The 16683-nt window shown below is 44.6% G+C and overlaps 1 protein-coding gene across 1 annotated transcript in view; it reads left to right on the top strand.

The window, feature by feature from the left end:
* The window catches only part of NUB1 (negative regulator of ubiquitin like proteins 1), an 81299-nt gene that overhangs the window by 11732 nt on the left and 52884 nt on the right, over positions 1-16683 (top strand). Inside the window, exon 5 of the mRNA XM_056519629.1 lies at positions 10361-10431. Coding sequence (XP_056375604.1) covers positions 10361-10431 — 71 coding nt within the window. The remainder of the gene's footprint in view (positions 1-10360; positions 10432-16683) is intronic.

The raw sequence follows: 16683 nt of genomic DNA, 5'->3' as shown, positions 1-16683 counted from the left end.
CATCGGGAGCCCCTGGGACAGCATCGGGAGTGGTGAGGATGCGGTCCAGAGCGGCGGGGACAGGTGAGTATAACTTCCTATACTTTACATTGCACAAATCCCTCAACATACGATGGATTCGACAAACGATGGGTCGTTTGAAACAAATTACCATCGTATGTTGAGGGACCACTGTACAATCTTGTAATGCCCAAGCATGCATAAGAACAAAAAATAGCAAGTAACTTCCCTCTGACTAGATGGACCATGTGACTCCTGATCCAATAACTAGCACTAGTTGTTCAGAGGCCCCACCCAGCCTTACATAATTAATAACCTTCCCAGTCTCCTCCCCCTCCCAAGCGATTACCAGTCTTTGAGGTGCATAGTGCCCAAGGAACAGCCGAAAAGAACAGCAAAAGAAAATGAAAAAGGAATTATTGGGTGCAGGGTGGATCAAGCATCCGGTAAACGCAAAGCGTCAAGAGTATCCTTAAGCGCCTCGACGTTATACCAGGTGGTATGTCGGAAAGAACGAACAATATCAGCTATCCCCTGTTCTGTCAAAGTGAGACACAATAAATAAAGCCATTTCTTTAAAAAATCTCTACGTACCCGAATCCCTGTGCCTCTCCGCGTCCAACCTGTCAACCTGGAAGATTTTTAATTGAGAAATGAGCTCTGGCAAACCTCCTGGAGTATGCTTCCAACCAAGTATTAAATAGACATCTCAGAGCAACTAGGAGCACAACAACTGGTGGAACAGCAAGGCTTGAGGCGTAAAAGGGAGTCACACCTTCCAATGATCCCAGATATAGGAAACTATCATCCGCCAGTATTCCGCCATGAACGAGCAGTTTCACACCTCATGGTAAAGATTTGTGAGTGGTGTCTGGCATTTAGGGCATTTAGTGATCCTGTCCAGGAAGGACAGTGTAGGGAGGATATTAAAGTCATAAATAGCCGCATGCGCCATTTTGAAGTAAGTCTCCCACCACCTCTCATTAATGACATGCTTACAAATCGCTCCCCATCCTGCTAGAATCGTGGCCATAATGCCGTTGTCTCCCGTCCATCGCTCCCAAGTGCGAAAAAGTTTCTTCGGGTCCACCTTGGAAAAACGTGCACGAAAAGCAAGGTAAAGCATATATATAAACGCTCTCCTCGGCTCATCCCCCACTATATAATCTAGGGCATGCGCCGGCACCTCCGGCGAGAGATCCCCAAGTCTGGATGTGCAGAATCTATATACCTGGTTGGCTTGTAGAACATGTGTGTATGGGAGCTGAAAAGAGGTGAGAATTTCTCCTGGTGTGAGCCGCCTGTGTTCCTCCATGTGTATCAGTGACCCTACAGATGTCACTCCCATGGTACCCCAGTGGCGCAACCAGGAGGAGGAGCTTCCCTGTTGAAACTCTGGATGGCCAAGCAAAGGCATTCTCTTGGAGAAGAGGAACGGAAGGCCATAAAGCTTTCATACTTCCCTCCACGCCATGATGGTGTCCCTAAGCAGCGTAGACCCCTTGATGGCAGCAGGTAATTTATCATAGGAGGTGTGCAGCAGGGCTGGAAGGGACCATGGTACAGCCAAGGCACCCTCCACCCTCAGATTGGAGTAAAAGGCTGAGATATGCAGCCAGTCCATTACATGGCAAAAAAGACAAGCTACATTATAATCTCTAATGTTTGGGAAAATCACCCTCCCCTCTGCTTTACACAGCATGAGTTTCTGCAACACTATTCTGGGACATTTGCCCTGCCACAAGAAACGGGTAAAAGCTGAATTATGGCGCCTGACATCATCCTGTTTGAGAAGAATCGGGAGGGTTTGCAAGGGGTACAATAAACATAAGAAACTGATCATTTTAATGAGGTGGCAATGACCCAGAAAAGAAAGCTGTAAGGTTTCCCACCGTTTCAATTCTGAGAATATCCGCCTAAAAAGAGGGACATAGTTTAGGGAATATAGTGTGTCCGGTGTTCTACCAATACTGATTCCCAGATAAGTAATAGATGAAGTTGTCACTGACACTCCCAGATCGCTTGCATCCCTCAGCTCCTGCGTCGGCATCGATCCCAGGGGCATTAGTACACTTTTGGAGGCGTTGACCTTGTAACCAGTAAATCAGCCTACACTCGTCAAAAAGTTGAGTATCTTGGGAACTGCCACCCTGGGGTCACTAAGGTAAAGGAGTATGTCATCAGCAAACATGGATAGTTTAATTTCCTGGGAACCCACCATTATACCCCTATACAGGTCTGAGTAAATGAGGAAACGCGCAAGAGGTTCGATCGCTAAGTCGAACCGTAAAGGTGATAGAGGGCATCCCTTGCGGGTACCCTATCGCTATGGCAATGGGTCGGGAAAGAATACCTGGGGTGTAGACCCTAGCCGCTAGATCATGACAGAGCACCTATATAAAGGAGGTAAAACAGCCCATGATGCCAAATTTACTCAGTACTAGGTCCAGTCAATCCCACAGTACATTATCTAACGCTTTCTCCGCGTTGGGCGCCAGGACCTTACGGATGTTTTTAACTGCCGCTCGCGTCTTAACTAGGGATGAGCGAACTTACAGTAAATTCGATTCGTCACAAACTTCTCGGCTCGGCGGTTGCTGACTTTTCCTGCATAAATTAGTTCAGCTTTCCGGTGCTCCGGTGGGCTGGAAAAGGTGGATACAGTCCTAGGAAAGAGTCTCCTAAGACTGTATCCACCTTTTCCAGCCCACGAGAGCACCTGAAAGCTGAACTAATTTATGCAGGAAAAGTCATCAACTGCCGAGCCGAGAAGTTCGTGACGAATCAAATTTACTGTAAGTTCGCTCATCTCTAGTCTTAACAAAACCCACCTGGTGATCTCCAATAAGGGAGGGCAAAAACCTGGCCAGTCGATCAGCCATGATTTTCTATAACTTTTTCACATCTTGGTCTATGAGGGAGATTGGCTAATAGGAGCCAGGATCCAGGGGATCCTTGCCCGGCTTGGGAAGCACCTTGATATACGCCATTTTGGCTGAGGAGGGTAAGACAACTGACTGCAGGATACAATTAAAGTGTCTTGTTTGGCTAGGGACAATTTGGTCAACTAGGGTCTTTGAAAACTCGCTCAGAAATCCATCCGGTCCTGGCGCCTTGCCATAAGAAGGGAATGAATTCCCGTCTCTACCTCCTCCTTCGACACCTCAGCATTCAGTACTTGACGTTGATCCTCTGTCAACCTAGGGAGATTAATTCCAGCTAAAAATTATTCCCCCCAACCGTTGGTCATGGGGTAGTAGAGTAAAGTTCTGTGTAATAGGATCCCACAATCACGTTAATAGAGTGCAGGTCAGTTTTTGTACACCCCTGGGAGTCTCGTAAAGGTAAAACATGTGTCGGTGTATAGGACCTCTTCGCTATCCTTGTCAACAAGCGTCCCGCCTTGTTACCATGTCTAAAAAGATCAGCCTCAAAGTAAGATATTCTTTCCTACCTATCCAGCCAGAGCTCATAAGAAGCCCTCGCTTCCTGACATTTGAGTTTAAGGACCGGGGTAGGAGAGGTAACAAAATGGGAATAAGCCTCTGACAACGCTGTGCTAGCCTTTGCATGACCTTCCAGAGTCTTTCATTTTAAGTGTATTACTATATGCCAGAATCCTGCCCCTAAGAACTACTTTTTCCATTTCCCAATAAAGTGTTGGATTATCCCTACTTGCTGCATTGTCCGTCTCAAACTCCAGCCTCTATCCCCTCAAAAAGGCCCAAAAAAGACTCGTCCTTAGTAAGGTAGGACGGAAAATGCCATAGGAAATCCGAGCCCTTGGTGGAGGATGGCAGGAGCTCCAGGACAACCGGCGAGTGATCTGAAATGACAATGTCGTGGATGTCCACAGTCCGTAGTATGGGGCACACTAGTGACCTGACCATGAAATAGTCAAACAATAGTCGAATGCGGGACCACGAGCCATGGACATGTGAGAAGTGTGTGTATTGCGGTCGTCCAGGTGTAGATGACGTCAAGAGTCCGTCAGTCCCATCTGTGTCAGAAAAGGAGAGAGTGTCTTGTCACTATGATGTGTAGGGATAGGGTGTGTAGAGGAGCTTTTGCGATCAATAAGGGGGTCTACCCTTCGCCGGACAGTATCTGCAAGAGAAGTGAAAAAGGAATGATTATCTCTGTTAGATGCATAGACATTATAAATGCTATATATAATATAGGTATTGCCATTATTCTCCAGCTGTACATGAGACAGGCGGCCGTCCGAATCTCTCTCGATAGGATAGGATGGCCATAAGGGAACAACTTATGGAACCGAGTCAACACTCCAGCTGTGCCATCTACTGCCGGTGAGCCCAAGACCTTACCCACCCAGAGTTTCTGCTTTCTCAAAAAGTCCGCCTCCACAAGGTGAGTATCTTGAAGGAGAACAAAATCTGAACGCAGACATTTCGGAAAGCAGAGAATTTTCATCCCCTTTTGAGGGGACCTCAGTCCCTTAATGTTCCAAGAAATTACCTTACACATATGGACCAACAATCCCTAGAGTGGGAAAAGAGAAGGGGAAGAAAAGCAAAGGCAAAAACCAGGGTGCATAAATAGATGGAGGGCAGGACAGAAATGAAAGGCAGAGATGAAAGCCGGAGGAGGGGAGGTTGGAACGAGAGGCCCCCAGTAAAGGACGCTAACCGCTGGGAAAAATGCAGTGAGAATTAGACATCTGGGCGGTGTAGGAAAGAAGAGAAAAAGGATGATCCCAGAAAACCTGAATGAAACCAAGGAAAACCCCAAAACAAAATATAAGAACACAAAGCAGTGCCCAGCATGGAATAGAGGCATCTGTCAGTCGTGTTATGGACTTCAGTTTTTTCAGACACATGTGGAGATTGGATCCCCCACCCCGGGGCCCCTTTTACTGGGTCATTACGGTGACATCCAAATCTGCAGGAAAACCATCCCAGGGGCAACAACCAATGTTAAATACTGGAGAACGAATAAGTCCTGTGGCCCCCCAGGTGCTAAAAAGAGAAAACACAACAGTCACAATACGATACTCAATCTGGGGAGGTAAATCTGCTACTCCTGCTTCTACTGTGTCTCCCCGCTGACTTCCCCTGTTTTCTGATGTCTTCAGCAGTGTCCAGGCAATAGAAAGCGACGAGGAAGGGAGCGGGGGCAAGGAGGGTGACCGATTCCGTCAGTAGTTCCTGGAGATCCTTCTCCGCCCGCTGCTGGGGACTGATAGGAGATGAAGGTCCCATCCAAGCGAAACACTTTTAGGGTAGCCGGATATTGCAAGTGAAAGTTGAAAGAGCAAAAGTTTTTTGTTGCGGAAAGTGAGGGGAGAGGTGCGACGGCGGAAAGCCTTGATAAGCTTTACCTTGTCATTATAGTTTAGCAACTTGAAGATAACTTGTCATGGTCTGTCTGTGGAGCAGGAGCGGGAGAGTCATCAGCAGGGGCCCGTCCCAGGCGGGTGCACCCTTTCCACCCAACATTTATTCTGGAGACCCAATGTTTTGGGTAGGTCATTCTCACAGAATGCTTGGAGGTCAGGAGGAGGAAGGAATTCGATGACCCCCCCCACCAAACGTAGGTTATTGTGGTGGGAGCGGTTCTTCAAGTCCTCCAATTTCTAGCTAACATAACACAAATCGGTTTGTCTGCCGTAGTCTCGTAGCCAGTCCACTATTCTCATTCTCCAGTGCATTAATTATTTTTTCCGCCTCATCTATGCGACCAGCATGTGTCCCCAGTTCAGACGGGATACGTGTCAGTGTAGAGTGTATGGTATTTTACAGCGTCTGCTGAATGGTAGGGGTAATTAATTTGACCAACGCCGTCACCAGAGATTGCAGGTCCATGGGTGCGGTTAGTGAAACGTCCGATGCTGTAGCTAACGGGTGCTGTGAAAGCTGAGTAAGCATAGGCCAGTGCTTTCTCCTCAGGTGTGAACAGTGGTTGGCTCCTGGACACTTCCATAGCAGCCTGAGAGAATTGCTGCTATGAATAGAAGAAATTGGTGCTGCAGCTGCTGAGGGGCCTTGACGGTGCAGACCCTTGTTGAGGAATTTCTCCATCTGTGTAAGAGGAAATGTTCACTAATGAGGCAGAGGGCCACTATATTTAGTAGAAAAAGGTCTGCCATTGGCCACCCAGGTAGTGGAGCAGGTGGTGGGATGAAGTAGGGAGAGTTTCTGGCTGGTGTGCGCAGCTGCACACTCTAGCTGTGGTGCTGAGAGCAGGGGTACCCAGCAGCTGCAATAGAGAGAGGTACAGCTGCCTCTCACCCCTCCGCTGGGTGTAGCGTGGCAGGAGTGGGAAAATGGCGGCAGCCCCTTATTTAACATGGGGCCACTGGGCACCATCCTCCTGAGCTTCCCCCTGTCTGACTCACCGCCCAATGCTGCAGATGTCCAGCGGGTAGAGCAGTGCGAGGCGGGACAGTGCCTGGAGCATCAGGACCCCTGCTGCCGTTCAGGACAATGGTGGCCCCTGCGAGGAGATGCGCAGGAGCCACGCTGTAATGGAACTCCATGCGGACTTGGGGTGACTCTCGGGGTCCTCAGGTATGCTGGTGGGTGAGGCTGGGTAACTGCAGCCGGTCTTCGGTGTGGGTCTGAGACCTGGGGTGTGAGGAGCTCCTTCTCCCTGCTCCTCACATGCCCGCACCGGAACCGGAAATAGAAACTCAATGTTTAAAGTAAAAATTCTGTTTTCCTCACCCAAACTACTATGTTACCTGTCTACAGTCTTAATATCAAATATGTCTGATGTTTCTTATTGTCCATGTTTAGGATCCTTGTTATTTATGTAAAAAAAAAGGAGAAAGAATGAGTTTTTATTATGCAGTCATCAACATATACAGTCATGGCTGTAAATGTTGGCACCCCTGAAATTTTTCAAGAAAATTAAGTATTTCTCACATAAAAGGATTGCAGTAACACATATTTTGCTATACACATGTTTATTCCCTTTGTGTTTATTGGAACTAAACCAAAAAGGGAGAAAAAAAGGCAAATTGGACATAATGTCACACCAAACTCCAAAAAAAGTCTGGACAAAATTATTGGCACCCTTTCAAAATTGTGGAAAAATTAGATTGTTTCAAGCATGTGATGCTTCTTTAAACTCACCTGGGGCAAGTAACAGGTGTGGGCAATATAAAAATCACACCTGAAAGCAGATGAAAAGGAGAGAAGTTTACTTAGTCTTTGCATTGTGTGTCTGTGTGTGCCACACTAAGCATGGACAACAGAAAGAGGAGAAGAGAACTGTCTGAGGACTTGACAACCAAAATTGTGGAAAAATATCAACAATCTCAAGTTTACAAGTCCATCTCCATAGATCTAGATTTGCCTTTGTCCACAGTGCGCAACATTATCAAGAAGTTTACAACCCAGGGAACTGTAGCTAATCTCCCTTGTTGTGGACGGAAGAGAAAAATTGATGAAAGGTGTAAACGCAGGATAGTCTGGATGGTGGATAAGCAGCTCCAAACAAGTTCCAAAGATATTCAAGCTGTCCTGCAGGCTCAGGGAGCATCAGTGTCAGCGCAAACTATCCATCAACATTTAAATGAAATGAAACGCTATGGCAGGAGACCCAGGAGGACCCCACTTCTGACACAGAGACATAAAAGCAAGCAAGGCTACTTTTTGCCAAAATAAACTTGAGTAAGCCTAAATCCTTCTGGGGAAACGTCTTGTGGACAGATGAAACCAAGACAGAGCTTTTTAGTAAAGCACATCATTCCGAAAATGGAATGAGGCCTACAAAGAAAAGAACACAGTACCTACAGTGAAATATAGTGGAGGTTTAATAATGTTTTGGGGTTGTTTTTCTGCCTCTGGCACTGGGTGCCTTGAGTGTGTGCAAGGCATCATGAAATCTGAGGATTACCAACGGATTTTGGGTCGCTGGGTTTGCGTCCGAGATCTTCCAGCAGGATAATGACCCCAAACATACGTCAAAAAGCACCCAGAAATGGATGACAACAAAGCGCTGGAGAGTTCTGAAGTGGCCAGCAATGAGTCCAGATCTAAATCCCATTGAACACCTGTAGAGAGATCTTAAAATTGCTGTTGGGAAAAGGCGCCTTCCAATAAGAGAGACCTGGAGCAGTTTGCTAAGGAAGAGTGGTCCAACATTCCGGCTGAGAGGTGTAAGAAGCTTATTGATTATAGGAAGCAACTGATTTCAGTTATTTTTTCCAAAGGGTGTGCAATCAAATATTAAGTTAAGGGTGGCAATAATTTTGTCCAGCCCATTTTTGGAGTTTGGTGTGACATTATGCCCAATTTCCTTTTTTTCCTCCCTTTTTTGTTTTAGTTCCAATACGAACAAAGGTAATAAACATGTGTATAGCAAAACATGTGTTACTGAAATCCTTTTCTGTGAGAAATACTTAATTTTCTTGAAAAATTTCAGGGGTGCCAACAGCAAAAGCTAACCAAAGGCGCTATAACATGAGATGATATTGTACTATGCATTAGGCAATTGTCGGTCGTCAGCTGATCATAACACTTTTGCAGGACTAAACACTATCATTAGTTGGCTGCACAATGATGAAAATTAAGGGCCACATGAAAGATCCAGCAATTGTTCATGCGGTCCTGCCTGCACTATAAATGAGACCTATAAAGGCTCCTGAGTGGTGTTCTCGTGGATTGTATCATATCTGTCTAATTGGTCCTTTAAATTCAGGACTGGAAAAAAGATTGTTCCGCTCCTTTAAAGGGACCTGTAAGTGGGAAAATTGACAATTCCTCTCTTTATACTGAGAAATCTGTCAATCACAGGCAGGGGGCAGCATGAAGGAGTAGTAACAAATACAGTGATCCCTCAACATACGATGGTAATTCGTTCCAAATGAACCATCGTTACTTGAATGCATCGTATATTGAGGGATCCGTGCAATAATAATATAGAAAGTTATACTCACGTGTCCCCGCCGTTCCGGACCTTCACCGCTTCCCTGGATTGTCGCTCTTCATAGCTGTCATCACATCCCCTGGGTGTCCCCGCTGCTCCGGGTCATCACCGCTGCCCTGGATCCTCGCTCTCCATCGCCATCATCACGTCGCTTCTCACACCACTCCTATTTGATGACGAGACAGCGTGCCCGGCGACGTGATGACGACTGAGAACAATGGCCATGCAGCGGCGCATGAAGAGGACAGTCCAGAACATCGGGGACAGGTGAGTGACACTCGCCAGAGCACACGGTGCACATTAAACGGCTATACGGCGGCGGCTGAAGCAATCTGCGCTGCCGGATAGCCGTTTATGCGATGGCCCCGACATATAAAAGCATCGTATGTTGATGCTGCTTTCAACATACAATGGCCTCTGAGAGGCCATCGTATGTTGAAATGATCGTATGACGGGTCCATCGTAGTTCGGGGGATCACTGTACATTAAATGAATACATTAGACTCCTACTCATGATCGCCAGCACATAGCACATTGCAGCGCTGCAGATTAGTAAACCCTGTTCTGACATGGAGAAAGCATAAACTATTCATCATTTACATCCTTACACTCTGGCCCTCATTTACTAACAGCATTCTGACTCTTTTTGTCGGGTTGTGCCCCTAAATTCTGTGTAAATTCTAAATGTGCAACAGAATCAGAAACACTCAGAGTGAAAAAAAAACCCTGCAAAATGGGCACGGTTTTCCGGGAAAGAGGAGTGTTCCCTACATTTCATCCCAAATCACTAGTTTTTTCTGAAAACCACTCTGAAAATCATGTGAATTTTCTGGGAAGAAAACCCTACACTTTAAAGCATGTATAAAGTTTCCGAAAGTGGAGTAGATTAGTAAATACCATTTACTCTCCACTACACTCCACTCGGGTACTGCATTCCTGCTAAGAGTGCCTTGCTACAAACTACCATATTTAGTACAGTATTGCAAAAAGTTTAAATGTGAATGTTTTGTTTTTAAAGTCTTAAAGGGCTGTCTGGTTGTATATTTAAGGTGGTATATCATACTCTCCTCCGTCAATCCCTTGCAGCTGCTGTTGGGATGGCTCCTGGTCCATGCTCGTCACCAACGCCTAGTTATCCCCACAAGAACTGCCCCACTGAGCCAATCACTCACCACAGTGGTGTCCCCTGAGTGGGCAGTTCTTGCTGAGACACTTCATTACAGGAACATGGAAGCATTCAGGACCGGAAGCCTTCCAAACGGGAGCTGCAGGGGATCAGAGTAGGAGAGTATCACTTTTTTTTCTATAGTCCCCCCAGCCATTTATAATTTTCTTTTCATCCCCCAGACAATTTCTTCAAGTGTGAGAAATATTCTAACATTTCTAGCGGAGCTTAACAGGAATGTTAGGCACAAGTATTTAAATACCTTTTCACCCTTGTATGTGTATTTTTACCTTGTTTTAGAATTGCACAACAATATGGACTAGAAGAGAGTCACCTAAAGATAATTGTGAACCGGAAACAGCTTGAAACTGGTGAGTTTAGAACTTGCTTTACTTTTTGTAATATTTTTTTTAAAGTTTACGTCGTAGAAGCAGAAAAAATGCGCAAGTGTCTGAGGGAATGTGACATGGGCCAAATTGTGATAGCTGAATGACTGGGTTGGAGCATCTCCAACATGGTGGGTCTTGTGGTGGTGTTTTTAGCTTACCTGATTCCCTACACTAAAATATTCTTGTAAATTAAATTCTACTATTTTTTTACCTGAAGATTAAAGAGTGTGATGTCTCACCCACACACACACACACACACACACACACACACACACACACACACACAATGAAAGGACTTTAATAGCTATATACCCTCAAAGTGTACCTGGCAAATAAATATGTGACATGTCCTAGGGAGTGTTCAGACCCAAATAGATCGAGTAGGGAAAGAAGCGCATGGCCGGCCCCTTCTCTTTCCGCTTTTTGTCTTTGTGAGCGAGGTGATCAAAGTTCAAACAATCAGACCCCAATCGATTAAAACTTTTGATATCCCTTTATGACAAGATATCTCTCTATATGAATTTTTTTTGTAATGCATGCCCGTTTAAAAGTAAAAAAGTTATTACTGACAGACTGAAAGGCAAAAATGAAAAAATTATCTTGGTCATCAAAGCAAAAAAGGCCTCCATCCTTAAGGGGTTCACTAAATTTACTAGAATATTAACAATACATGTGGCAATGAGAGGTTTTCAATGCAAAGTGGCCTGGAGTACATCTTAGGCAATTTTGTCTTTGGCCACAAGATGGCATCACATATTCAACTCACTATTTTCTTTTAGGTTTTATTCATTAGGGTCCCTTAATGGTGTTTCCAGCTTGTAACATTGATTTCTTATCTTTAATCGATCAGCAGAACACAACAGAGCCATCCGTGTGTGACTGTCTGATTCTGCTACCTATGATTTCCCCCTACCCTGGATCATTCATACCTGTTTTTAGTGTTAGCACATTGGAATGGAATAGGTTCAGGATTTTATTCTGTGTTCCCTTGAAGTAAGTTCAATTTCATTCTAGACTTTTTCTCATCCTGGGGAACCTATACTATATTATTTATTTATTGTTTTATAAAAAAAACATATTTCTGGGCGGTGTTCACATGGCTGTTAGGATCTACATGCAACCTCCGTCACAGTCCTGGCAGTTTTGACGGACAGAATAGTGCTGCATGTTTGTGTAAACAACAGATGCCAACGGGCTTCATTGTAAGTCAATGGGTTCTGTTGGACGATTGATCAATCTATGCATCATGGTTTTTGTTAAAGCAGAAACCACAATGCAAATGTGAACTGGAACTGTAAACACAAAAAAATACTGCATGTTTGAAATACAGTAGCATCTTACCCCTTTCGCTAGTGGAGTAGCAGCCCCCCTTAGGTACCAGTAGTTGCAGACCCCTTTAGGTAGTAGTAGTAGTAGCAGCAGCAGCCCCCTTTTAGGTAGTATTAGCAGCAGCCCCCTTTAGGTAGTAGGAACAGCAGCCCCCACACATAGTAGCAGCAGCCCCCTTTAGGTAGTATTAGCAGCAGCATTCTCCTTTAGGTAATAGTAGTAGTAGAAGCCCTTCTAGGTAGTAATAGCAGCCCCCTTTAAATGTTAATATTAGTCCCCTTTAGGTAGAAAAAGCAGTTGGGTAGCCCCTTCAGAGCACCTTTAAGTGTTGGTATTGTTATTAGTAGTGGAAGCAGCAGTGGAATTAGTAGTACAGGGTGGGCCATTTATATGGATACACCTTAATAAAATGGGAATGGTTGGGGATATTAACTTCCTGTTTGTGGCACATTAGTATATGTGAGGGGGGGGGGGGGGGAACTTTTCAAGATGGGTCGTGATCATAGCAGCCATTTTGAAGTCGGCCATTTTGAATCCAACTTTTTTTTTCAATAGGAAGAGGGTCATGTGACACATTAAACTTATTGGGAATTTCACAAGAAAAACAATGATGTGCTTGGTTTTAACTTTATTATTTCACGAGTTATTTACAAGTTTCTGACCACTTATAAAATGTGTTCAATGTGCTGGATTGTCTATGCAACCCTCTTCTCCCACTCTTCACACACTGATACCAACACCGCAGGAGAAATGCTAGCACAGGCTTCTAGTATCCGTAGTTTCTGGTGCTGCACATCTCGTATCTTCACAGCATAGACAATTGCCTTCAGATGACCCCAGGGATGTGCCAGCTTCAGTGCATAAAGAGGGAAACACATCATCATGTAGCAATTTCGCATATCCAGTGGCCTTGAAGTTTCCATTGATGAAGAATGGCCCCATTATCTTTGTACACCATATACCACACCATACCATAAATTTTTGTGTTCCAACAGTCTTGGAGGGATCTATCCAATGTGGGTTAGTGTCAGACCAATAGCGGTGGTTTTGTTTGTTAACTTCACCATTCACATAAAAGTTTGCCTCATCACCGAACAAAATCTTCTGCGTAAACTGAGACTCCTGTTCCAATCTTTGTTTCGCCCATTCTGCAGCACCTGAAACTACGAATACTGAAAGCCTGTGCTAGCATTTCTCCTGCGGTGTTGCTATCAGTGTGTGAAGAGTGGGAGAAGAGGGTTGCATTGACAATCCAACACAATGGGCAGCACATTGAACACATTTTATAAGTGGTCAGAAACTTGTAAATAACTCATGAAAGAATAAAGTTACGTTAAAACCAAGCACATCCTTGGTTTTTCTTGTGAAATTCCCAATAAGTTTGATGTCACATGACCCTCTTCCTATTGAAAAAAACAAAAGTTGGATTCAAAATGGCCGACTTCAAAATTGCCGCCATGGTCACCACCCATCTTGAAAAGTTTCCCCCCTCACATATACTAATGTGCCACAAACATGAAGTTAATATCACCAACCATTCCCATTTTATTAAGGTGTATCCATATAAATAGCCCACCCTGTAGTTCCATTCCCTCTTGACAATAGTAAAAAAAAAAAAAATTATATAAAACTAACCAAGATACTCATCTGGTTCTCGTAGTCCATGTTTGCCTTTTCCTCCTGTCTGTGCTCTGGCACATGATGAAAACACTTAAGTACTGAAAGGATTAAGATTTTTTTAATAGAAGTAATTTACAAATCTGTTTAACTTTCTGGCACCATTTGATTTAGAATTTTTTTTTTCCACCGGAGTACCCCTTTATTGAAAATAAAAATGCCCCAAAGCCACCACAATACCTGTTCTGTGTCTCCTGTAGTTATCCATGTGGTTTTGGCAGCTCCTGTGGCCCCTGATGTCTCCTAAATACTTTTTCCTTTTTAGACTACAACTCCCAGAAGTCAGTGCAGCTCTGTGTAAAGGCTGCCAGCCAACTGCTTTCACTGTCTGTGTTCATGCTTACACTGCAACTTACATACACTGTACATGTCTTTTCTTTCAGACTATCCTTCCTCCAGCAATACATCTTGCTGTGCTCTGAATTGCAGAAGTCAGTGATTAGATCTTCAGCAGAAAAAACAGCAGCTATGTGCTCATTTGTGACTGAGAATCTTCACTGCTTTTCTCTCACAGCTCACAAGCTCCTCACACTGGGAGGGGAGGTGTGGCTGTACAGCCAGAGCTCTAGACCAGACAAAAATCATCACGTGGTGTTGTCCTGAAGGGTGGGGACTAGTCTCAGTGAGGGGTTTACACCAAGACAAGGTGGATTTGAGGATTACGTTTTTCCCTGCATGTAAGTGACAGCTGTAAGAGGGAAACTGCTCTATATAGCTAATGAATTTTATACACTGCTCCAAAAAAAAATAAAGAGAACACTAAGATAACACATCCTAGATCTGAATGAATGAACTAATCGTATGAAATACTTTCGTCTTTACATAGTTGAATGTACTGACAACAAAACCACACACAAATTATCAATGGAAATCAAATGTATCAACCCATGGACGTCTGGATATAGAGTCACACTCAAAATCAAAGTGGAAAACCATACTACAGGCTGATCCAACTTTGATGTAATGTCCTTAAAAACAAGTCAACATGAGGCTCAGTAGTGTGTGTGGCCTCCTAGTGCCCGTATGACCTCCCTTTAACACCTGGGTATTCTCCTGATGAGGTGGTGGATGGTCTCCTGAGGGATGTCCTCCCAGACCTGGACTAAAGCATCCGCCAACTCCTGGACAGTCTGTGGTGCAATGTGGCGTTGGTGGATGGAGCGAGACATGATGTCTCAGATATGCTCAATCGGATTCAGGTCTGGGGAATGGGCGGACCAATCAATAGCATCAATGCCTTCCTCTTGTAGGAACTGCTGGCACACTCCAGCCACATGAGGTCTAGCATTGTCTTCCATTAGGAGGAACCCAGGGCCAACCGGACCAGCATATGGTCTCATCTCGGTACCTAATGGCAGTTAGGCTACCTCTGGCAAGCACATGGAGGGCTGTTCGGACCCCCAAAGATATGCCACCGCCCACCATTACTCACATGTGCTCAGTGTGAACCTGCTTTCATCTGTAAAGAGCACAGGGCACCAGTGGCGAATTTGCAAATCTTGGTGTTCTCTGGCAAATGCCAAACGTCCTGCACGGTGTTGGGCTGTAAGCTCAACCCCCACCTGTGGACATCTGGCCCTCATACCACCCCATGGAGTCTGTTTCTGACCGTTTGAGTGGACACATGCACATTTGTGGCCTGCTGGAGGTCATTTTGCAGGGCTCTGGCAGTGCTCCTCCTTCCACAAAGGTGGAGGTAGCGGTCCTGCTGCTGGGTTGTTGCTCTCCTACAGCCTCCTCCATGTCTCCTGATGTTCTGGCCTGTCTCCTGGTAGCGCCTTCATGCTCTGGACACTACGCTGACGGACATAGCAAACCTTCTTTGATGTGGCATCCTGGATGAGCTGCACTACCTGAGCCACTTGTGTGGGTTGTACACTCCGTCTCATGCTACCACTAGAGTGAAAGCACAGCCAGCATTCAAAAGTGACCAAAACATCAGCCAGGAAGCATAGGAACTGAGAAGGGTCTGTGGTCACCACCTGCAGAACCACTCCTTTATTGGGGGTGTCTTGCTAATTGCCTATAATTTCCACCTGTTGTCTGTTCCATTTGCACAACAGCATGTGAAATTGATTGTCAATCAGTGTTCTTCCTGAGTGGACAGTGTGATTTCACAGAAGTGTCATTGACTTGGAGTTACATTGTGTTGTTTAAGTGTTCCCTTTATTTTTTTGAGCAGTGTATTTAGAAAAATACATAAGTTGATGAGATGGAAAGGATGGGCTATGGGTTTAGTTCCCTGGAGTACCCCTTTAAAGACTGAAACTTAAGATGTCTAAAAAAAAATAATTTAAAAAAAGTTACAGGAGTAGACCAAGATGCACTTTGATGTGCTACAAAGGCACAGAACTCCTTTCTGCTGAGGTAGTGGCTATAGGTTAAGTAGAATGAGCTTTGGTGAACTCTGGCGGGTCTAAATTCGCTGACTGATTTCAAACTGTGATACAGTTAGTTATCTGCCTTGAGATGGATGGTTTGGAGGTCATCTTACCCTTTCTTTTACCTTGAAAGGAAATAAAGAGATATTTATCCTTCCAAAATTTTTTGGTTCTATCCCCGTAGATCCTTAGGCATCTTACCATGTCACGATTGCTCAAATTACTATCTTCCATCTGATCTGATTCTGGAGCATATCTTGGTTAAGAAATGATCTGGTTTGTATTGGAAAAGGATGGACATTTCAGAAGGAACAAAGGAAGAAATTGCAAAAGAACCTTGTATGGCAAGAAATTTAAGGTTAAGGTTCCTCAGAGGAAAACGCTTGTAGCTCTCCTCTCTTGGCGTTGTATTGGCCAATAAAAAGGATGTCTTCAATATTAGAAACATTAGGGACACCTCTTCTAAGGCCTCAAAGGGTGCCCCACATCTTGGGACTAGAGATAGATACCATGTGGCTACAGGTTGGATTATTCTTAGTCTACCAAAAGCCCTGATGAAGTCCTTGACTTTGTGGTTGTGAAAACATTTAACTTGAAGGACTCCTGACATTCCTGGAACCTGTACATGTAAAGTGTTAGGAAAGAACCCTTTATCAAACCCCTCATGTAAAAATTCTAGAATCTGAGGGGTTGATTGTGAATTAGGGTTGACACTCTTGCTCTTTCTTAACACACCTGAAATGAAAAACTTTACTTCAGGTAGGTAGGTTTTTTTTGTGGATGCACTCCTAGAGTGAGCCAGCATGTCGAAAACCCTCTGGCTTTTAATACATACCTTCTAACTCCC

The sequence above is a fragment of the Hyla sarda genome, chromosome 5 (assembly GCF_029499605.1).
Source record: "Hyla sarda isolate aHylSar1 chromosome 5, aHylSar1.hap1, whole genome shotgun sequence".
Taxonomy (NCBI): domain Eukaryota; kingdom Metazoa; phylum Chordata; class Amphibia; order Anura; family Hylidae; genus Hyla; species Hyla sarda.
The sequence above is the reverse complement of the archived record's forward strand: the minus strand, read 5'-3'. Positions and strand labels throughout refer to the sequence as shown.